Source organism: Oenanthe melanoleuca, chromosome 1 (assembly GCF_029582105.1).
Source record: "Oenanthe melanoleuca isolate GR-GAL-2019-014 chromosome 1, OMel1.0, whole genome shotgun sequence".
NCBI lineage: Eukaryota > Metazoa > Chordata > Aves > Passeriformes > Muscicapidae > Oenanthe > Oenanthe melanoleuca.
In genome coordinates this window covers 27,252,043-27,273,646 of record NC_079333.1, presented here as the reverse complement: position 1 = coordinate 27,273,646, position 21,604 = coordinate 27,252,043, and the positions used below count along the sequence as shown (strand labels likewise).

The following is a 21,604-nucleotide window of genomic DNA, read 5'->3' as shown; positions in this document are numbered from 1 at the left end:
ACAAAGGAGAAAAATCATTGGTATGCTCATTTTTAGCCCTTAAAGAATTTGAAAATGCGATCACAATTTGGCCTAAAGTTTTGATCTGAAGACACGTTAAAAACGTGTCACTTTGTAGGCAAACATTGAGAAGGCAGAGGAGTTGGAATAAGACACATTGTGGGATGTGCAGCTTCGTGCCTGCCTTTGGGTCTGCCGGTGCTGCCAGCACAGACTAGTGGTTTCTGTGCACCTATCGAAGTCCCAACTTGGGAACATAGGAAACAGGAAAAATTCTTTAGATTCCCTTTTAGATTCCCGTGGGTGTATTCAGAGGGGTCGTTTCTAAATATCTCAGAAAAGAATTTGGGGGTGAAAGGTAGGAGTGGGGAGATTTTTAAATGGCATTTAAATAACCAGGTTTCCTCCCCCTCATCTGACTGTTTTACAAATACTCCCTGCCAACTATAAGTAATAGTGTAAAGTGCAGATCAGCAAGAGTCCTGTGGAATGAGGAAGCAGGCTGTGGGCCCAGAATCAGAGATAAGAGGGATTGCTCTGCTGTTCTCACTCTGAAACACCCTTTCAGGATTGGGAGAAGGGAAAAGCAGGAACCCAGGTTTTGCAAGTTCGAAGTGTTCACAGCATGGTCATATGGCAAAACCTTCCTAGCCACAGACTCCCTGTCCAGACAAGGCTCCTCATTCACTTCCTCTCTACTCTCAATCTCTTTATTTGAGATAATATCCTTTTGTGGTTAGCTCCAAAAACTCCATCACCCAGATAACATCTATGCCATAGTCCCATCCTCTTCAGGACTGAAGCAGCAATGTGGAAGTGAGAGGGGCTGCATGGCAAGCTCTAGCAGAGCAAGGGAAATTGAACTTGGAAGTGGCCAGGACAGGAACCCGGCAGAGCCCTTGTGCCATGCTCTGGACTGTCAGCAATGGCAGCTCCTTCAGCTGCTGAGTGCCCACTGGAGGGACAAAGTCCATTGCCAAGAAGTACCTCTCAAAGTGAATCCTACAACAGGGGTTCTCCACAGAAAGGATGATTGAGTCAGTAAGACTAGAGAAGCAGAGGAATACCAGTACCCAGGGACTACTAGCTCTCTGTCCACAGCTTTGCTGCCAGGAATCTCACGTGGCTGTCCAGCCACAGGGGCGGAGGTATCCCCAAAAAGAAGAAAGGCTTCAGATAAGAGAGGACGCTGGGAAAATGAGTTGTTTCCCTGCTAGACAAGTTAAGGAAGAGTGGATCACAGACACACAAGCCCAAATGAGATGGCTGAGATAAGGGAGAAGCTGGCAGACAGGTCCCTGGCTGTTACTGCCAGCTACTGGTCACACTGCTGGAAGTGAAGCCTCCCTGGTGCCACCTGATGTTACTTCTCACCCAGGCTGGCCTTCTCCACTGCCAACTGCATCCACCATGTAGCTGGATCCTTAATAGAAACGTGCTTGTCGAGGATGCTTTAAAAGATCACCCAGCACTCACAGAATCAAAGCAGAGCCCATGGCTGAACTGCCAGTTATGACAAAGTGCCCTCAATCGGGAGCCCGCAGAAGAGAAGGAGGACTGTCCTTGGGATGGAAAAGTCCCAACACCTCTTGCTGTACAAAACAGAGGTCCCTGGCAGGAATTGACTGCAGGAGGATGTAGGAAACAAAGCAGAGATTTACACTTCCCTCACCTCTCTATTAAAAGTTACCATTCTCCCATGTTTCATAACCACTGTGCAACTACCAAGATGGAAGGAAAAGAAATCACTACATCTAATAAAAGAGAGTAAGTGATACAGAGAAGGGAAACATGGAAGCCTAAAGAGGTGGGAAGAGAAAATTTTAAAGCCCAGCTCTGTCTTCAAGAGTAGGGTAGGTAAAAGACTCTCGATAAAATGACTGTCCGCTTGCTCACAAGGGTTAACTCCTTAGAGGGCTTCCTGAGGAAACTGCGGGGGTGTTGCCAGAGGAGGGGAGAAACTTTCTGAGTTTGTGTTTAAACTTGTTATCTGCAAGGCCCGTCTTTGAGGGAAACAGGGGCAGAATTCTCTTGGAACACTGGATATGCCGAGCCATTTGTGCTTCAGCTGGGAGATGAAGGAAGGGGAGAAAATAGCCGGGCTTTCACTGAGCCGAGATTGGGATGGGGCTGGCCAGGCCGTGCCCCCACAGCCGGCTCCCTTCCCTGACCCCGGCCGCCCGGCTGTGTCGCTGGATCCCCAGGTCCCGTTCGCTGCCTCTCAGCGAGGCGGCTCTCGCTGCGCGCCCCAGCCCAGCCCCACGCTTACCTTCCTTCCCGTGCGCCTGGGGAGCGAGCAGAGCCCAGAGCAGGAGGAGCCCGAGGGAGAGCTCCATGCCGCCGCTGCAGGTGCTCAGCCGCGGGCTGGCCGGCCAGGGGCCCCGGCTCGCAGCCCCCGCCGGCTCCGGCCTCCGTGCCCGGGCCGCCGCGGGCAGCGCATGGGCCGCTCCCGCAGTGCCGAGCGCGGCCCGCACGTTGCACAAGCGCCCGCCTGGCCCACGGTGGTGATGAAAGGCGAGTGGGTGGAGAAGCCTTACTGCCTTTACCTGTTCTAAGGGGCTGGTCACAGACTTCCCATCTGGCAGGCAAATAAACCCACCTTTAAGGCAGCCACCTCTTTCGTGGGAGCCTCCCTCCACCTTTGCTCCACTCCCGTAAGAGGCTCCCGATTGCCACCTCCTGGGCGGCCCTGGCCGTCCTTCCCGGACCGGCGATGGCCTTAAACTGAAGTTTTAGGAAGAAATTCTTCGAGGTGGTGAAGTACTGGAACGGGTTGCCCAGGGAGGTTGCTGCTTGTTCGAGGCCAGGCTGGATGGGGCCCTGGAGCAATCTGATCTAGTGGAAGGTCTAATTCCAGCCCCCATGGCAGGGCAGTTGGAATTAGATGATCTTCCAGGTCTCTTCCAAGCCAAACCATTCTGTGATTCTGTGATCTATAATAATGGGGCTAAAACCACTGGGCCATCCTCACTGAATATTAGGAAATCCATCTGTACAAGGGACAGCCGCCCATTTCATTCCCAAGCATGTCACAGTGCGACAGCGATACCATGTTGTCTGGCAGAATTATTGATTTTCATTCAGTAAGCTCCTCAGCATTGATGGGCAGTACCTGCTTTTCAGCAAAAAAGAAATTATGGCAAAGGAAGCAAACTAGAAGGGTTCTTTCTCTGTGTAAGAAGACATCATGGGACTTTTAGTTTTCTTCCTGAGGGCCATATATGAAAGAACTTGCCTTTGTTCTGTCTCTTCTGGCATTCATCAAAGATGTTACTCCCACCCATACACAGCCACAGCTATTACACCCCTCCCCGTAAAATACAGATGGTATTACTACACTTACACTTGCTGTACAGCTGCATTCCTCCTGCTCTCTTCCTCCTCCTCCCCAAGGAAGGCTAAAGAAAGGACCTTGTCAGGCTGCTTAGAGAGACTGGGGGATCTCCACCCTTGGAGGTGTTCCAGATTTGCCAGGACACAGCCATGAGCAACATAGCCACCTCTGGAGTCAGCCCTACTCTGAGCAGCATTTGGGACTGTGGACTGTCTGAGGGCCCTTGCATCTAATCTTTCAGTGAATTCTGTGATTCTCAAACCATATATCTTGAGAAAGCAAGATCTATCCCAAGATGTCTGAACATAGGCAAGAGATATTTCAGAACAAATGGTTACAATACTAAGCTTTAAATTTTACGTAGCACGTGAAGTAAAATATAGGTGCAAATAATTCAAATGTAAGTGGCATTCAGAGTAGCTGTACCTTAAATTTGTTACTGTTTAATCCTGTCTAAAGTTCTCTTTATCAGTCCACAGTGCTAAGTCTCAAACTTTTATGCCTATGTTTCCCCCATATTTGAATGACACACATTGCAGGAGTAATAAAAGACTTTTTGGACTACAACCCATGCATTGAGCTTGTGTTGGGGGAATGTGTCCATTTAGGTCTTCATTTGTACAGTTCTGTACTTTCTTCAGTCTGTGATGCAGCAGTGGGACAGAGAGACCCACAGTTAACTTCTCTGTGATGGGATGATATAGGCAAGGCCTACATAGATGTGAAATGGGGAAGAACCATTTACAACTGGAGGATAATGCTCTAGGCCAGGCCAGCAGGAGCTCATGTCCTTCCCCAGGCAAAAACAACAACAACAACAACAAAACAAAACAAACAAACCCAAAAAAAGCCAGTGTTGAGGCCTGACATTTGGTTCCTCAGGGCCAACAGAGTTTGCATCTGTAAAATCCTAGAAGTTACAAGTTCTGGAGTGAAGAGCCTTGGGATGCTCTATCTTCATTTCACTGGTGTGCAGATACTCAGACCATTTGATCTAACGAGTAGGCAGGAAGAAATTAACTGGAGAACATGACCTAAAAAACAATTATTTTCTTTTTCTTCCCCTTGTAATGTTGGTAGATGGGGATCAGTTGGGGTTTTCCACATAATGGTGGTCAGAAATCACATTTATTGCTTTATGTTTTTTCAGATTGGAGATCACCTAGTGTAGCTCACAATCAGAATGTGTGTAGAATGATGGTGAAACAAAACATGATCTAATGTTACAGCAGGATCAGGATCTGAAGAAAATCTATAAACATGTGGGAGCACACAGAAGTAAAAACACCAAATGCCTAGAACTTTGCAGATATCTGTAAAAGCTCTGTTTGGTTGCTTTCCCCTGTGTCCTCTGCACCAAAATGTAGATCTAAAAGGAAAAAGGGGGAATGTAAACAGAGGCTGTAGCCAGTAGAGTGAGTATCACACATGCATTTTCATACTCAGTATTTCATTGACAGTGTTATTCTGTTTGTACATCACAAGTTTGGATTTTGTCTTTGGAAGTTGTTAGACAAAATTAATTTTCTGACTGTCTAGTAAAAAAACACAAACAAAAACATGAACAACAAACAACTAGAACAAACAAATTCAAAAAAAAACAACAAATAAACAAAACTGACAGAGCTTAAAAAATCTTTTAATGTTTTGTTTACAGTCATATTCTATGATTTACATCTCCAGAGTCTCTCACTCTCATGGCTTCCCAGTGAGCATCCTGTCTCTAGCATGCATTTTGGTGTTAAGAAGATAACTGCATCTTTTTAGCTTACTCTCAGCATGTTTTTGGGCTGAATCTTATCCTGTCTTTCTTGTCCCTCAGAGTATTTCTGAATTGCAGGACACATATTTTCCTTCCATTTCCCAGTATCCTGTTTTGAGTATCACTGTGATTAGGTATCCAGCTGGAAAATATCACCACACAACACACCTGGGCTTTCCTCCCACAGCTATGTGGGCTTGTGGTGAGGGAAGTGAGGAGGAAGGCTGTGCACCAGGTCTTGTTTTGATGAGCTGTTGGGAAAGTCAAAGGGCACTCCCAAGGCTGAGTTGGGACGTGCTTCTTTTGAACTGCAGTTCAGACAGAACTGTCTCATATGTTTCTTACAAATAGTTTACTGTGTTTGCTGCTCCTCATATTTTAAAATGAGTTTCACCATTGTGCTGTTAAATGATTGTGCTTGTGTTAAATGATTGTGCTGAATGGAACAGAAACTAGAAATAATCTCTGGAGTTTCCCACTTCCCAAGTTATCAAAGCATCCCTTTGGTACTTGAATCTGTGCATCTTGAGCTGGCTTTCAGTAAGGTATCATAGCAACATAGATGTACAGGTCTTCCAGAGGCCTCAAATGCATTTTGCAACCAGCCCCACTTCAGTGTAAAGGAGGAACTTTCTCTTGTTCTGTGGTCTCTGATTCACTCTTTTTATGCACTGTCTCTACAACCCTAGGAATAATCTATGACAGCTTTGTAGAGAATACGATGTGCTCTGTTTCATGTAGAGAATTTGTGCTTTCTGTCCCTTATTCTCACCTGCGTGACCACAGTTAAATATTCTACTTATCTTAGAAGGTTTTCTGGCTCTACTCCACCAGCAATTATCCTAGAATATTTCAAACAGCTGACTTCAGACTGTTTTTCTGCAGAAAATAGACTCCTACCATTTAGTGGTTTAAGCTGTTAAATTACTTTTGTATATGGACATTTTTTCATTCAGAAACTCAGATTTTATTTTTAAATAGATATTTTGAACTCCTATGAAGGAGCACAAGTAGCTCCTCTGGATCACAAAGCAGCCACCCCTGTGTTAGAGACCTGAGGACCTGACTGCACAAGTAGTCAAGCTGGTTATCTTTCTCACTTGAGAACAACAAGGGCAAGGGAATAAATGAAGCTGATAGAGACAAGGTGTAGATCTGAGTTTTCATGCACAGAAGAAGCAGGGGACTCTCCCTTATTCTTCCTCACATATGCAGAGATAAACACCCTTGGTGATGTACAAGCTTTGCTTGAAAGGCCCTGAGCAACCTGACACAGTTTTGGTGTAAACCCTGCAGTAAGCAGTATTTGGGCTAAAGTCATCCCTTCCCACATTAATCATTTGCTCATTCAGTTCATCATTGGTAGATGAGCAATCACATCTTCTTCCACCAGGAATGCAGACAGTTCCTTACTTGGGCTGCCGTCAAAACAGGAGGGTAGCTTCCCAAATATATCTTCCACCTAGCAAAGATGCCATACAGTACATGGACTAGAAGTCCAGAATTCTTGAATAAAACTCCCCCTGCTTCATCCTCAGCAACACACTTATAGGTGTTTCACTACTTACTGATGCCCCTGGCTGGACACCTGATCAGAGAGAGAAGATGTTTGCTCTGCTGCCTGAACAGCAGGCTTGCTGGCTTTTGTCTCTGCTTATCCTGCCATGGTCTGCTCTTATTTGGCTTGCAAAACAGGACCGAGTTAAATCATTACACCATACTGCAAATGAGGGGGAGGACCTTGTCTTTTCTGCAGGAGCTACCTGAGCTAATTCTCTTGCCGTGTTATCCCAGCTCTGCTCCCCCTCGTGGTCCAGCAGCCGTGGAGCCCCAGAGGTCCCGGCTGGCTCCGGGAGAGCAGCCAAGCAGGGCTTCGTTTGTGCTGAGGTGTGACATTTCGTATAGACAGGAGGAAAGCTATGAAAACCAAGTCATAATAGAATCTGATTCATTCTAATCATAAAACCTCCCTGAGTGCTACAAATCTGGGTCACAAGAGTTAGTTACTTTCTATTATACTATTGCAGCACGTTATATACGTAGAAATCCAAAAAGTGCAGTCTACACTTAACAATTCTCTTTGATAGCACATTCTTCCTGGGCACCTTTAAAGATACTTTTTTATCTTGGTGGTGTTAAGATTTCACAAGAGGATTCAATTTCTCTTTGAGCATTACTAACACAATGGCATATGTAGACAAACATAAGATCTGACCCAGATAAATTTGATTTCTAGTAGAGATGCTGATGACTTATTCCAGTACATTACAGAAAAGTAAGATTATAATATTTTTAGCAGTTGAATCAAAGCTCAAAATATAGCAATAGGAACCTCTGCATGACAAACACATACCTCTCTGCAATTTATAATTTGTTCATATTTTCTACTCATTCTTCGTCACTCTTGGATTGATTGTGTTCAAGTATGGAAATATCTCACTAACACTGAAAAAGCTTTACTAAAATACAATAAAAAGACATACCACTAGTCACTTAGATAGTATGATTGTAATCTTTTTTCTGCTCTTACAGATGAATGTGTGAGTTCATCCATCTTTTCCAGGGGTTTGTAACAGATATTTTAAAACTTTAATGACTATTTCTAATCTGTTTTTTCAAGGTATTTTTATGGTCCTCTTCTTAACGAATTAGAATTGCCTCCACAATCTAAACACAAAATTTGTTGCCATTGTAGCTTGATCCTGATGTTGAAGAATTGCTGTCCAGTGCAGAAATGAAATAGTTTCCACTGGTCACTTTGTTAGCAAGCAGCATTCTCTCTGACAGATTTCAAGGTGAGAATATCTGGAGAAGGTATTTGAAACAGACACCTTGCAGATGGAAAGAGGGCATTGAACGTGTTAACATCTTCCCAACTCACTGCCAACTCTATTCCCAGTTCATCCTCCCACTTGATTTTTTGAAACTTGAACTCGTTAATTAAATCAAAACATGAAAACTAAAATGAATGCTGAGAGCAACTGTACACCAAAACCACAATGAAACACAACACAGATTTTAGGAGACCTGATTTTCAGCAGTGACTAGGCTAGAGGCCATGTGCTGCTGAGCCATCAGGTCTTCCCTCAACTTTACATGCCAATTTGTAGAACCAGACGGTCTTACATCTTTACATGCCAATTTGTAAAACCAGACTGTCTCATATTCTTGCACTTATACAGGAGAAGCCAAGGGTACACACACTGGGTGAGTATCAACCTTCCTTTTCTCACTTTTTCCTGGACTTGCTTGGAAGACAACTGAGCACAATAGGATTTTTCAGAGCCAAGGGCTTTAGGTTAGGGATACAGTGCTGGAATTATTAATAACACCTTCAGTCAGCTTTTTGATGTGGAGGTGCTTGTAGGGCAAGGTGAAATTAATTCTGAAACCAACAGGCTGGCAGGAGCTTCACCTCTTTCTTCAGCTCCACTTTGGTCTCCTGGTTAGTTTTTGTTCTATGTTCCTGGTTACTTCCTGAAACAATCCATTAAAGGAAACTTAAGGTCTGTGCAACAACCAAATTGATAAATAAAATGCTTGTAGAAATGTTTAATTCTGTGGAGGAATTACAGATTATTTAAGTATATTTCTTTCCCATCAGCTTGTTTATGGGGTTGTGGACTGTATTTGTTCTATATCATATAGGAACCCATCATATTTTGTATGCTGAATACATAATTTCATATAATAGTAAAAAAAAAAATCTCAGAAAGGACTCATCTCTCTTCTATCTACAAATATCTGCAAAAGAAACTCCTATAGCATTCCAGCCTTTATAGTAGAAAAATATGTAAATAGTAAAGCACAGCAAATATTGTTCCTTTGGCATGTTCCTAATAAACATTGAAAACAGAGGCCTTTTCTCAATAAAGAAAATCTTTGACAACTTTTCACTCTCATGATATTAACATCTGTTTTCTAGGTTTACTACTAAGCTCACATCCATTTCACTTTACAATTCCATTGTTGTAAATAGCTGTATTATATTTACCTTTTTGCTTCAGATCAAAGGACAAAAAAATCTATTTGGGTAAATATAGAATTATTTGCAGGTTTTCTAAGCTTTTAAGGAATGTGAAAGAAAGAAAGGCTAGTGGACTCACTTTCCATGTAAGACAGGATGTGGTAACATGACTTTGTCAAGGGAAGATAAATACACTGAAATTTCTTCCAAGCTCTTAAAACTGGATTTTTTGCCAGTTTTTCTACTTTCATTATCCATAATATAAACAAATCCCTCCTTACCCATAATAGAAACAAATCCCCTAAATAAACTTCTTGTATTTATACTCCTACGAAAATATGGATTATCTTTTAATGCAAGTGCACTTAATTTTTTTAGGAGATTGATTATTTATAGGAACAACTTTTAGGAAATGTCTTGCCTGTATTGCCAGCAAAATATAATAGTGTGGGAAAAAAAAAGCCCCAAAGCATTTTCACTGGTTTTTCTCTATACTGAAAGGGAGGCTACACTTGTATTCTCCTAGTATCACTGGTACTAGCTCTCAAGGAACTGCCTTGAAGTATTTCCTTGACTGGAGAAACCTTTCAGTGGCATGTTATATTCAAGGTGCTGGACCTTGAGTATCCTGAATGCTGCCCAAAGGCTGTGCCATCATCCTCCAAATCCTCCATTTCTGAGAATGTGGACAGTGTTATCTTATAGGCTGAACTCTGACAGGCTGGGCTCTGGTGCTCCAGTGTTGATAAAATCTGTGTTCTCACACAGTGCTTGCTCAGGGCTGCCTTTACGAAATTAATTGCAAGGGTGAATACTCTGTTTTTATGGCTGTGTAAACCATGAAGTGATTCTTAGTGATGTCCTAATTGGTTTCAATGGAAAACTTCATGACATCTATGTTTGCCAGATCTCAAGTCTCTGTGAATTTGGGGATGCAAGCATTATTCTTTCAAGAAAGGACAAGACCATTTGTGAAATGTGGGTACCCAGCTGTACTCATTCAATGGGGAGTTTTGAATCCCTACCCAACCCAAAAAACTACAACACCCATGGGAAGATCTTTTCCATGCCCATCTTTGGTTGGAGGTGGAATGTACACTTGTCAAAATCTGCAGTGCTTGACTGGATCCTGCTCTTCCTTATAAAGTTCTGAAAAGAACTTAGAAATTGCCTTTATTAAATGATTATTCTGTGCTCATGCCTACATCAGGGATGGTGCTGCCTTACTTCACTTGAGCACTCTCCAGTTCTCAGCACACAGTGTGCTGAGTCAACAGGACTGAAACAGCCACTCGTTGAGTAAAAAAGGGGCCTCAGGCACATCCAGTCAATTAAAATATAACATTTTAGAAGGGACTGATATTTCTTATCTTGTTGCTACCCTTATCTCATAAGCTAGCCCTCTTCCCACTCTTATCCCTGAGTCCTTTCTACAGATCTATACAGTATTCAACACAGCTGGCATGGGGTGGGGGGAAAGGGTGCTGTGAATGGGTGTGGGAATACTGATGGGACTAGTCTTGGACTAGTGGGTGTAGGAATACTGGTGATGATAGTCTTGGGCTCTGGGATATCTCCTCACTCTGTTCATCTGCAAGGACATTGGGTAGAGAAAGTGTCTTCTCAGAAAACCTTCACAGCTTGTGATACTTCCCACATGTATGTCAGAATGAAAGAGCTGGGAGTGTAACCCAGCTGCTGCTTCAGTCCTGTCATCCCTTCCAAAGGCACCACCTGCATCCTTGTGGTGAGGAGAGGTCTGCCCACATGCCTCTGTTCCTCAGTGGTCCATAAGGGATGTCCTAGCTCAGGGGACAGCCCTGCCATCTCCCCACAGCTCGCAGCAGGTAAGTTATGTCTCTGCTATACCATGCTCACAGCTGCCAGAAATATGTGAGGGCCTCTACCAAGGCTTTGAACAGTATTATAAACCTCAGTGTCTTTCTGTCCCTCATTTTCATTGCCAGGCATTTTGACATATCAATACCTCCTAGAAGGCAGGTTAGAAATCCCTGATGCAAAGTCCTGCTAATCTCAGGAAGGACCTCTGGCAGTCTCAAATCCAGCCAACTGCTTGCAGCCAGATTAAACTTCAAAGCTTGATTTGACTTGACAGGATTTAGAATTGATACTTCCTATTTTTCCTGTGCTCATTACTGTTACTTAATAGTATTTGATTCAAAGTACTTCTCTAATGTAATTCTGAAGTACTTCTCTATTGATACGTAGTGTTCTTTCATTGAGACTGCCCAATTCTCACTTTTGGAAGAGCTGGCAGGTGATTAAAATGTTCACTGCAACTTTGATAATTTTAAATAATGCAGCCAAATGTTTGCCCACATAGTAATTAGGTATTCATTGACAGGAGAGCCAATATTCTGTGTTAATGTTTTAGGCAGGCTAGACTGTGAACTTGAAGACAACTTTTAATGTCAGTTTTAAATTCCACATTTCTCTTTTGTCAGAAGGCTCCAAGTTAACTTCCTTAGTTGCAGTGCCAATTTCTTACATTTGTCAAATCCACTTAGCATAATTTTTAATGATTGTAGACCAGAGAAAGCAAATACCACTCTGCTCTCTCGAGCTGGCCACAGAGAGAGCTGAGGGCAGCTGGGGTGCTGGAATTCCTTTGGATTTGACAGAGGAACAGAAGCAAACATTTTAATTTTTTTCTCAGTGATTTTGTATGTGAGAGGAGGGTTCTGAATCATAGGGTCTCTATGACCTTTAAAGAGACATGGGGGAGGAAAGCATTAAATAAAATAATGAAGTTGGTTCTTTCCTCCCTCTTCCTGGCCAAAATTGATTTTCTTTAATTTGTCTAAATCACCCTGTTCCTCCTACACATAGGAAACTTGTAAAATAACACTGCTTTGCAGCTTTCAGACTCTTATGTCTGTGCAGTCCAGCCTGCACTGCAACTCTCGCTGGTTTTGTTGAAGAAACTGCAATAACTGTGGCAGCAGTATTATTACTTTTACAATTGTAGATCTCAACACTCCCCAGGCATTCATATTTATATGATGCAGTCTTTTCTGGTAAAAGTCACATGATAAGAGCAATGTCTTAACCTTTGTGTTGCCATAGGAACAATCCAAACCTAAAGCATCTCCCTATAAAAGGAAATGTGTTTTGCTTCCTGCAAAACAGGCATAGGAAAGTCATAGTCTCGTTAGACTAAGGGCATTTTAACTTTCAATATCTAGAATAATTCAAGGTTAGATGAGTCTACACTAACAATCTTTCCGTTTGTCATGGGATGCTGGACTGCAGCCTTCTGCTAAACTTGGAGAAAACCACAGCTATTTTACCTTTCTTTCCAGCCATGGACTTTCTTCTTCTAATCTTCCTTTAAGCACAGATTTATTGTGCTGCTAAACTTACCGGTCTAAAGTTTGTACTGACTACCCAATTTCCACTGCCATCTTGATAGAAAAATAATGAAACCAATACTTTAATATTGGTTTATTAGCTTTAAAAATTTTCGTGTTGATCTTCTGATTGTTCTGGGATGACTGCAGATGTAAGCCTGAATATGTATGTGATCAGAGAAGCAAGACCAGTGATTGATCAAAGCTCTTCATCCTCACAACTCACTAAAGCGTTTTCCTTTAGATCAAGTGTTATGTTGGGGATTTTTCTGAGCTTTCTTTTACTCAAATGTAGTGATGCATGTAGAATTCTCCCTGGATATTTGCCTTAGTGAAGTCTATGGTGATCTGGTTATGGGGCTGTTTTCCAACAAGCATGTGTTTTTTCTACTAAAATTTACCCCACACACATCACAACTCTGATAGCATCCCCGTTCACCTGAGCTATTTTCTTCCTCCTCAGCCTTTTCCTGAGGATCCCTCTAATTTCCTTGTTCCTCAGGCTATAAACGAGGGGATACAATAAAGGAGTGATGTTGGTGTAGACCAGAGACACCACCTTGTCTCGAGCCGGTGAGTAGCTGGACTTGGGGCGGATGTAGATGAAGGTGGCACAGCCGTAGTGCAGTAAGGTGATGGCCAGGTGTGACATGCAGGTGGAAAAGGCCTTGCCCCTCCCCGCCGAGGAGGAGATGCCCGACAGCGCCACGGCAATGCGAAGGTAGGAGGCCAGGATGAGCAGGAAGGGGAGCAGCAGGAGCAGCAGGCAGGCAGCCAGCAGGGGCAGCTGGGGCCCGTAGCCGTGCGTGCAGGCCAGGTGCAGCACGGCGGGCACGTCGCAGAAGAAGTGGTCGATGCGGCGGGAGCGGCAGAAGGGCAGGCGGAACACGGCCGCCGTCAGGCCCAGCGCCAGCGCGCAGGCCGCCAGGCCGCAGAGCAGGGCCAGCCGGAGGCACAGCCCCTCGCTCAGCAGGGCCGCGTAGCGCAGCGGGTGGCAGATGGCCACGTAGCGGTCGTAGGACATGGCGGCCAGCAGGAAGCACTCGGCCCCCCCCAGCGCCACGAAGAGCTGCATCTGCACAGCACAGCCCAGGAAGGAGATGGTGCTGCCCTCCGCCCTCGCCAGGCTGAGGAGAGCCTTGGGGACAATGACTAAAGTGTAGCAGAGCTCGATGGCTGAGAGCTGGCAGAGGAAGAAGAGCATGGGAGAACGTGAGGGCTCCATAACCACCGCCAAGAAGATCATCATATTCCCTGCCAAGGTGACCAAATGAACAATGAGAAAGATAAGGAAGAGCAGGATCCGCAGACGGAGCAGCTCAGAGAAGCCGAGCAGGAGGAACTCCATGGTTTCACCAGTGCTCACATTGTCCCTCCCCATGCAGCCTTCACATGGCATCTACGGGAGAGAAACAGAGGGGAAGCAGCTGAATTCGATGCCTGGCAATCAATTCCATAGAGGAAATAATGCTGCATTACTGTAGGACTGGTGTAGTAAAGCTTATTGGGTAAGGAGGAAGGCAATGTTATTGGGAAAAAGCCCCCAAACTCCAAACCTGATTTCACTCCTCCACATTCAGCACACTCTCAGACCCATATTCTCACAACCAACAAAGTTCTTGTGCCCAAACAATCTCCTTAGGATTCTACATCACAACATTAGTGACAAAGACTGTCAGCTGTTGGATTTTCATCACTTCTTTTGAGTTGTTCTTAGGTTTGTAGTCATTTTCAGGTTTTGAACATGCATTAGATACCCACTAGAAGTTGACGCTTATTAGTCTGACTGAGCTGTCCTGCTTTTGAGAGACTTCATTGGACTCTCCCTCCTGATCTGAGTGTCCTAAGAAGCTGCAGACAGAGATGTTTGAGTCTTGATGACCATCAACTCCTAGGTCTCACAGAAGCTGCTGCTGCTCCTTGTGCTTCCACTCCCAGGCAGAGCTGTTAATTCTCTATTCACAGCACTTCTTCAGTCCCCTACACAGTCCCCTGTGTCAAAGAGGTACAAGAACAACCAGGCAGTGAGCTGGAGCTTCTGCGCTACAGCCTGACTCCAATTAGTGGGAATTTGGAGTGTTCTCTGACTGGCTTTTCCCTTCTTCACAGTGGAACTGCCATAAGGTTCTTATAGAAAGAGGGTTTCAGTGATTAGACATGAGGATTCCAAAATTAGGGCTGACATTTTGGCTGCTTACATCTTTATGCCTGGTTCAGCCCTATGGCATCAGAGTTCAAGTAAAAAAACTTCCATTCTCAAAACCAAAAATGTCCATGGAAACATACATAATCTGTAACAGTTTTTTAAGGAAAACATAATGCTAATATCCTGGACTTGGAGGCTGAGATCTTGCTTTTCACAGGAAGAACAGAAATTTCCTAGGAATGCGAAGTGATACAAAGCTATTTAAGCTGAAAAATCTGGGAAGGATAATAATGTAGAGAGACATACAAAAATAAATTATATATACTGGTCATGGTTGAACAGAGTTCTTTGCTCACATGTTCATCAATGAATACAGTATTAACTACAAGGAATAATTCCAACTCTTTCTACACTGCGCTGTAAGACAGAAATAAAATCAGAGATTCCTTGAAGACTTCTGCTTATATAAAATCCCAGCAATATATAAGTGTGAAACAAACTATAAAATTACATCAAATGTCATCAAAGACTAATAAAAGGAATGTGAAATTGGTGGAAAAGCTGTTAGTATAGATGGGGATTTTCCTGGTAAGTGTTGTTTCAAAAAAACTCCAGAAAAAGTAATCAATACAATTGAGAGGGGAATCTGCTCAAAGCCTACACACCTTTGCCTTTTTTTTTTTTTTAATTGCCCTGAGGTTTCCTTGTGATTCAGTATCTCAGCAGCATTCAAAACATCTGGGGACTCAGGTGAATATGAAAATATCCTCAATTTTATTACCTCAGGTGCAAACTAGGAATTTAATCAGTCTGCCTCAGAGCGTAAGTCAGCAAAATTAACAAGCTAGGAAGCAACTACCACAAACTCCAAGACCAAAAAATAATGGACAGTCAGTGAAGACCAAGAAGGAGCTCTTTAGAAGCATAAAGAGAGCAGCAATTCTACAAAAGCAAGTAAAAAATGGTAGTGCTAGAGACAGTTTCCAGCAGCTATAAAGCCATGATTAACTCCTACATCCACATTTTGCTGCTGCAAGACCTCCCCAACAGCAGTCCTAAGCAGTCTGCTGTAAATCTTTCTTGACACTCCATGCAAGCAGAAAGTCTTCACTTAAAACAGGAGTAATGGGTTGGTACATAACTGTGAACTGAGTCACTGAGGACCAGTTGGGGCTCCCCTCACTCCAAGTACTGAGACTTTACGTGGGTTCTACTGAACACAACAGGGATAAGAAGTGGGGAAGAAACAGGGGTTTCCCTTTCTTCCCCTTCTTTTTGGAGCTGCTTGCTTCAGTGACAACATACCTTCTCTGGCTTAAAAGGTAAGAAAATAGAGACTTCTTCCTCTTGATGATGTGTGCTGTTCAGTCTGGGCTGAGATTCTGTTTCTTGCCCAGTCTGGAGTCTCTCTGACTGTGGGTGTCCCTAGAGCCAGGGTTTCCTTTCAGCATCTCATAGCCATTCTCTCCCCTTTTCTGCTGGACCCAGCTCCTTATATGCAATATGACACAGAAGTCTGTCCTGTTCCCTGCTGCCTCTGCCCCCCTGCACCAAGGACAGGCAGTTCCATTCCTCCCAAGAAAGGGGGGGTTGCAGATTTTCTGTAAATCAAGCAGTAGGACGTAATTGCATCTTCAGAGGATGGCAGAGTTGCAGCACCCTCCTCTCTTGTTTTCTTCACTGAAGCAATTAAAAGTAGCTGATTATTGAGGGGGCTGCTTTGTACCGGGTATCGCAACATTTTAAGTAACAAAATGCAGTGCTGCTCTTCTTAAATAAAAATAAATCTGTGGGGCTTTAAGTAAGTTTAAACCAAACTAACACTTAGAGGCAAAGCAAAACAGATATAAAAATTTTAAATGCATTTGTGTGTGGAGTTTTCACCACAGTGAAAATGGGTCAGTTCAGGTGACCCATTTTTTCTCACTGGCTCAGATGAAATCACCATTCAGCAGTTGATAGGACTGAGATTATTTGAGCCAAATTTATTTTTATTGCCATTGTTACATTCATTCCTGGCCACTTACACTGAAATAATTAAAGAGATCTGTAGCCTTAAGTGAGTAGAAAATAGAGGTAAAGTCAAGATTTGACTGCTAAAATGGATCTGCTTGTCAGAAACATATAAATATGGCACCTCAACATTTTTCACATGACTTGGCTTAGAAGGAATCCTCTCAAAATGTTCTTCTATCTTATTTTATCTATGTAGCATAGTAATTTTGGAACAAAACTGCCTCATGCATTGGTCCAGTCTGGGACTAATTGTGTTGGGAAAAGAACCTGGGCTTCCATTGGACAGCAAGAAACAGGAGCTAGGAAGAGGCAACAAAGACCAACCACTCACTGGGCTGCAGTAGTAAGAATATGTCCAGAAGTTGAAGTAAAGTGATTATTCCCCTTTATCTGTCACACATGTAGCCACATCTGGAACACTGCCAAAGTTGTCTTTAAGTATTTTTACTCTATGTTAAACCTGTCATTTAACTTTTTGGAATTAAAGCTATGACAGTGGACTCTATCCTTTTTAGTTTCTCGTGTCACTTCCTTAACTTTCAAATTTAAATTTTTTTTGCGTTTCAACTCTTTTCTTTACACTTCTTATTAATTAAGGTTCTGCAAACAATTCAGGTCACAGAATGTTTTTAGAGCATTTAAAAAACTGAATTCTGAATCTAAGGTGCTGTTGTATAATACTGAACAAAACAGAAACCCTGTAGCCTCTCTCGGTGACACATTGTCTCTGCAGCACTAACAGGAACAAAATCGAGGTGCTGTTGTTTTTCTAATTACACCTAGCAAGTTGGGCAGATTATAAATTGAGGAAAATCTTTACAGTGAAGTCTATTTTAGTCAAATACTTTGCAGAGTAAGACTGCTCCCTCTAGTAAAGTCTCTGAGAATTTCAGGACACTGGCTGATTAACTCATGTAGAGTTTATCTTTGTGTTACAAAATAAAATTCAGGGGCTCAGGTGCTATTTCTTACTTTATCCTCTTCTCTGACCCAAACTGCAGGAGAAAATCTGCTGCCTCAGTAACAATGCAAAAATAATTATCAGGAACTTCTTTGACCAGTCTGTTCCAACTTTCTCATCTCCAGACTGTCCTTTCCTCCTGCTGGACTGGAGGTGAACCAAGGTGAGTCAGCATGTACCCAGTAACCAATACCACACAGTCAGCACTTATATGCACTATTTTTTTTTTTTTTACCATAGTGCCCAGCCTTCAACTGAAATAAATCAGGCAAATTACTGTTTCAGTCTGTGTGTGTGCAGATAAGCCATCATTTATTAACATGCAACTTACACCTTCCCGCAACGTTTCAACACACTCCCACACATTACCTCCAAAACTCAGCTCCCTGAAGAGGGGAGTGCTAGCTGGAGTGAGCTGTGCAACCCAGTGCCAGAACACACAGCAACCAGACAAACAACAAGCAGCAGAGGATGAGAATATGCATGTCAAAGCGACTCCATACTTCCTCCTCCAGCCCACACCTTTCAGGTTCCCAGCACTTCCATTGCATCAGCTTACAGCCAAATTCATAATAGATTATTAAAAGCTGCACGTTGGCATTAGTGTTTGCATGTCTTGAGTCTGCAGCATGTTATAGAGCTGTACATTCTGCCTTGCTGCAGAGTTCAGCCCTGCTCTCCTCCCCCGCACTCTTAGCTGTGTGATTTTTTTTCAGTACATGCCTGCAAGGCTTCGGGACCGGCCTGCCTTAGCCCGAATTTGTATAAAGAGCTCCTTGGAATACAGCTACAGTTAATGAATCACATCATATCAGCTTCTATCAGCGATTGCAACATACTTCAGAGGATATTCCCCTTGGTCTTCAGAAAAGGGCCAGCCTGCTCCAAAGAAGGCAAGAGAAACTGGGAAGCTCAGAGTAATGTGGAGCAATCTGGGCAAAATGGAAACTACTGAGAGAGGCACCAGGAAACCTGGAGGAGAGGGACAGCCGGTCCCAGCAGTGGCCAGGGAAATGGCACTCTGAGCCCAGACGAAACAAAGCTCTTCAGCAGGCTGAAAGCAATGTTCAAGAAACACAAACTACTAGCCAGTGGTAAGAAAGAACAGAGAGGATAAGAAAGACTGCAGATCTTCTTTGCATGCAAAAGCACTCTGATATTGAACCTCTGGGGATATCTTACCTCTGTAGAAAGCAAAGATTTTTGGCTGTTGTAGCTGCACTGATGTTCTGTGGCAGGTATGTTCAGTAGCAGAAGCTACTATGTTTTCAGAAACCTCATGGTGACTTATCTGACTAGGGAACTTGAGGCAGTTTTAAGGTAGATTGCTTGAATTGGTTTTGGTGGTTGATGAAGTGTAAGATTTGATCAAATAAAAATGTTAAGAGTGGCAATGTAAAAATAAATGCTAATACCTTTTGTGCATTTTTGATGCCAGTACAACTGATTATGATCATAACATAGCAGGGCCAAGGGCTGGAAATTACAGCATCTTGACAGAGAATGTTTAAGAGGTATGGGGTCTCTATTCTGTAGCAAACAGGAGTCAAGAAATGTTGTCTCCCACAGTGGCAAGACACTGAAACAATTGGGCATAGCCTTTAGGAGAAGCAGTGTGTCCTTATTCCCACAATGTTCAGAGCTTTCTGGAAACCGGGAACTGAAACTGGCTGTAGTGGTAACAGCAGGATGGCTGGCTTCAATTTGCCTTGGTGAGAAAAATCATCCCACTTCTCTCCTCGAGTTTCTGTTTGGCTTGATAAACCATGCCTGGGAACTCAGTCTGGGAAAGGTGCTGAACCATAAACCAACCAAAACAGAGTTTTGCAAAAAACGGGCAGGCAACCTGGCAGCTAACTAGTCTTCATGATTTGTTAAAGGTGGGGCATTTCTTTCACCTCACTGTACTTACTCATAGTCTAACACAGCCAAAGGCACTGTCCTGCGTCTCTGCTAAAAAAAAAAGTTTATATGGATCAGTTATTAGTGTCATAAACAGACAAACTTTTCCCATTTGCAAAAAAAAAATGGAGTTACTAGAAGAAAAATAATTTAGAACTAGAGAGAGAACAGACAAATCTAACATAGGAATTAATGAATAAGAGGATGAAAATATTTAACCTGAGAGCAGCAAGTGAAAATGAAAAAGACAGGCACACTGAAAATTGGGCTACAAGTCCTGGAAAAGATTAACTAGAACTCCAGCAGTGAAGACACAAAAGAAGGTAAGGGTAGTAAGAAAGACTGATATTCTGACAACAGATCTAAGTTTTCTTCTTGTATCTGAAGTTATTTTCAGATTCATTTGGACAACTTTGTGGATGTCTCTGTGGATCCAATTAAAAGTTTGGGGTTTAACTATCTTCAGCCTGAAGGGATCATCTGGAAAGAAACAGAGTAGCTGTAATTCTTATGATCTTTGAAGGAGCTCAGCAGTGTTCAGCCCCTCTTGGGGCAGGGAAGACAGCACACTGGGGCCTTTCTGAGAATCACTGGTGTTGACTTCCAAAAATCATGTATTTGTTGTTCCCAGTGCAATGGTAAATGAGACATTGTCTCACCTGAGCTCTTCCTTGGGGTGGCAGTGACTGAGACACTCCACCTGGGGACATAATTTGTTTTTTGCCTAATTTGTTCTGTTGCAACTACAACCATTGGGAGAAAAGACAGAAAAACTCATTGTCTTACAAAGTTCTCTGCAGGAGACACCATCCCAAGCTGATGCTGAACACACTTCATCCCCAGTGTACTCAGCTACTACTCCTCCTTCCATCTCTTTTTTGGTCATCTAGATTAACATTTTTCATCTGTGTCACTTAGAAGCCCAAAGCTCATTTTCAGAATAGCGAGGTAAATAACTATTAGACCAACATACTTTTCTGAAGAAACTTACTACAGAAAATAAATTCTGTAAATCAGCATCCCAGACTGAATGTACAAACTCCAGATGAACTGGAGCTTGTTTGGACTGCAGAACTGTGGTAGACAGTCAATATGTGTGGTCAGAGACTGCAGATGGGCTGTAGGATCCATTTTAGCACTGAACTCTCAAGGTTGTTTCAAGAAAGTCAGTTGAAGGTGAAAGAAAAGAGCAATCTGTCCCTCATTGTGGAAAGAATCTATGTTTTAGAAAACATATACAGTGGCTTGCTGGACTGGATGGCAGGGGAGCAGGTGCTCGGTCAAAGAGCCATCCAGCTGTTGCCTTCAGCATTCTTTAGCATCATTTCCACTTGTTGTCTCACACAATGATGTACATATTATCTGCTTCTATTATTTTGTTTCTTGTGTTCACTGCATCTCTAAATTCTTACACAACATAAGAGCAAACGCTGAAACAACACAGTGAGAATTCAGCAAACTATTCTTGGTACAAAGCCCAGCCTTGCAGCACCACTGCAGAATACAGGATGAGATGCAGTAAAATGTTACTAGTCCAGGTGTCCATGAACATAGAATTACACAGAATTACAGGAAATAGTTTCAAGACAAGTGGATGCCAGAGAGAAAGACTTTCAATAGTTTTTCTGCATGAGGACCTGCTAGAGATAGGGGAGATACTTATCAGCCTGCAGGGATCCCTGTCTGTAGATATGTCATATATTTTATTTCTTCATTGTGCTTCTTGGGTGACCAAAGCCCTCATCTGAAAGGAGACATCACATGGCACAACAGAACGTGAGCTGCTTGGCAGAGCAGGAGAAAGAAGAGGACAGTAGGTCACAAAGGACAAAAAGATTAGGCCCTTATCAACTTCTGTGAGTCTCAGTGAAGATGTGGCAGTAACAGTGGACTCATGCTTGGCTAAGCTCTCTGGAAATCCCAGGGCCTGCACTTGATCCTTGGGGTCCCTTCCAACTCAGGATATTCTATTCTATTCTATTCTATTCTATTCTATTCTATTCTATTCTATTCTATTCTATTCTATTCTATTCTATTCTATTCTATTCTATTCTATTCTATTCTATTCTATTCCATTCCATTCCATTCCATTCCATTCCATTCCATTCCAGTGTGGCACCTCACATTTTATTGCTGACAAATGCC

At 43.0% G+C, this 21,604-nt stretch overlaps 2 protein-coding genes across 2 annotated transcripts in view; both read right to left on the bottom strand.

Annotated features, from left to right (window-relative positions):
* The window catches only part of EPHA1 (EPH receptor A1), a 34,635-nt gene extending 32,005 nt beyond the window's left edge, over positions 1-2,630 (bottom strand). Inside the window, exon 1 of the mRNA XM_056504337.1 lies at positions 2,270-2,630. Coding sequence (XP_056360312.1) covers positions 2,270-2,336 — 67 coding nt within the window. The 5' untranslated portion in view covers positions 2,337-2,630. The remainder of the gene's footprint in view (positions 1-2,269) is intronic.
* Positions 2,631-12,815: 10,185 nt separating this feature from the next.
* LOC130259914 (olfactory receptor 10AC1-like) lies at positions 12,816-16,009 on the bottom strand. The gene is made up of 2 exons (XM_056504726.1): positions 15,886-16,009; positions 12,816-13,833 (listed from the first exon to the last, which is right to left on the bottom strand). The coding sequence occupies exon 2, from the start codon at positions 13,831-13,833 to the stop codon at positions 12,832-12,834; it is 1,002 nt and encodes a 333-aa protein (XP_056360701.1). The 5' UTR covers positions 15,886-16,009; the 3' UTR covers positions 12,816-12,831.
* Between the last annotated feature and the right edge of the window lie 5,595 nt (positions 16,010-21,604).

Excerpts from the sequence above, each read along its gene's own strand:
- LOC130259914 (XM_056504726.1), bottom strand. The coding sequence starts at position 13,833 with ATGCCATGTGAAGGCTGCATGGGGAGGGACAATGTGAGCACTGGTGAA.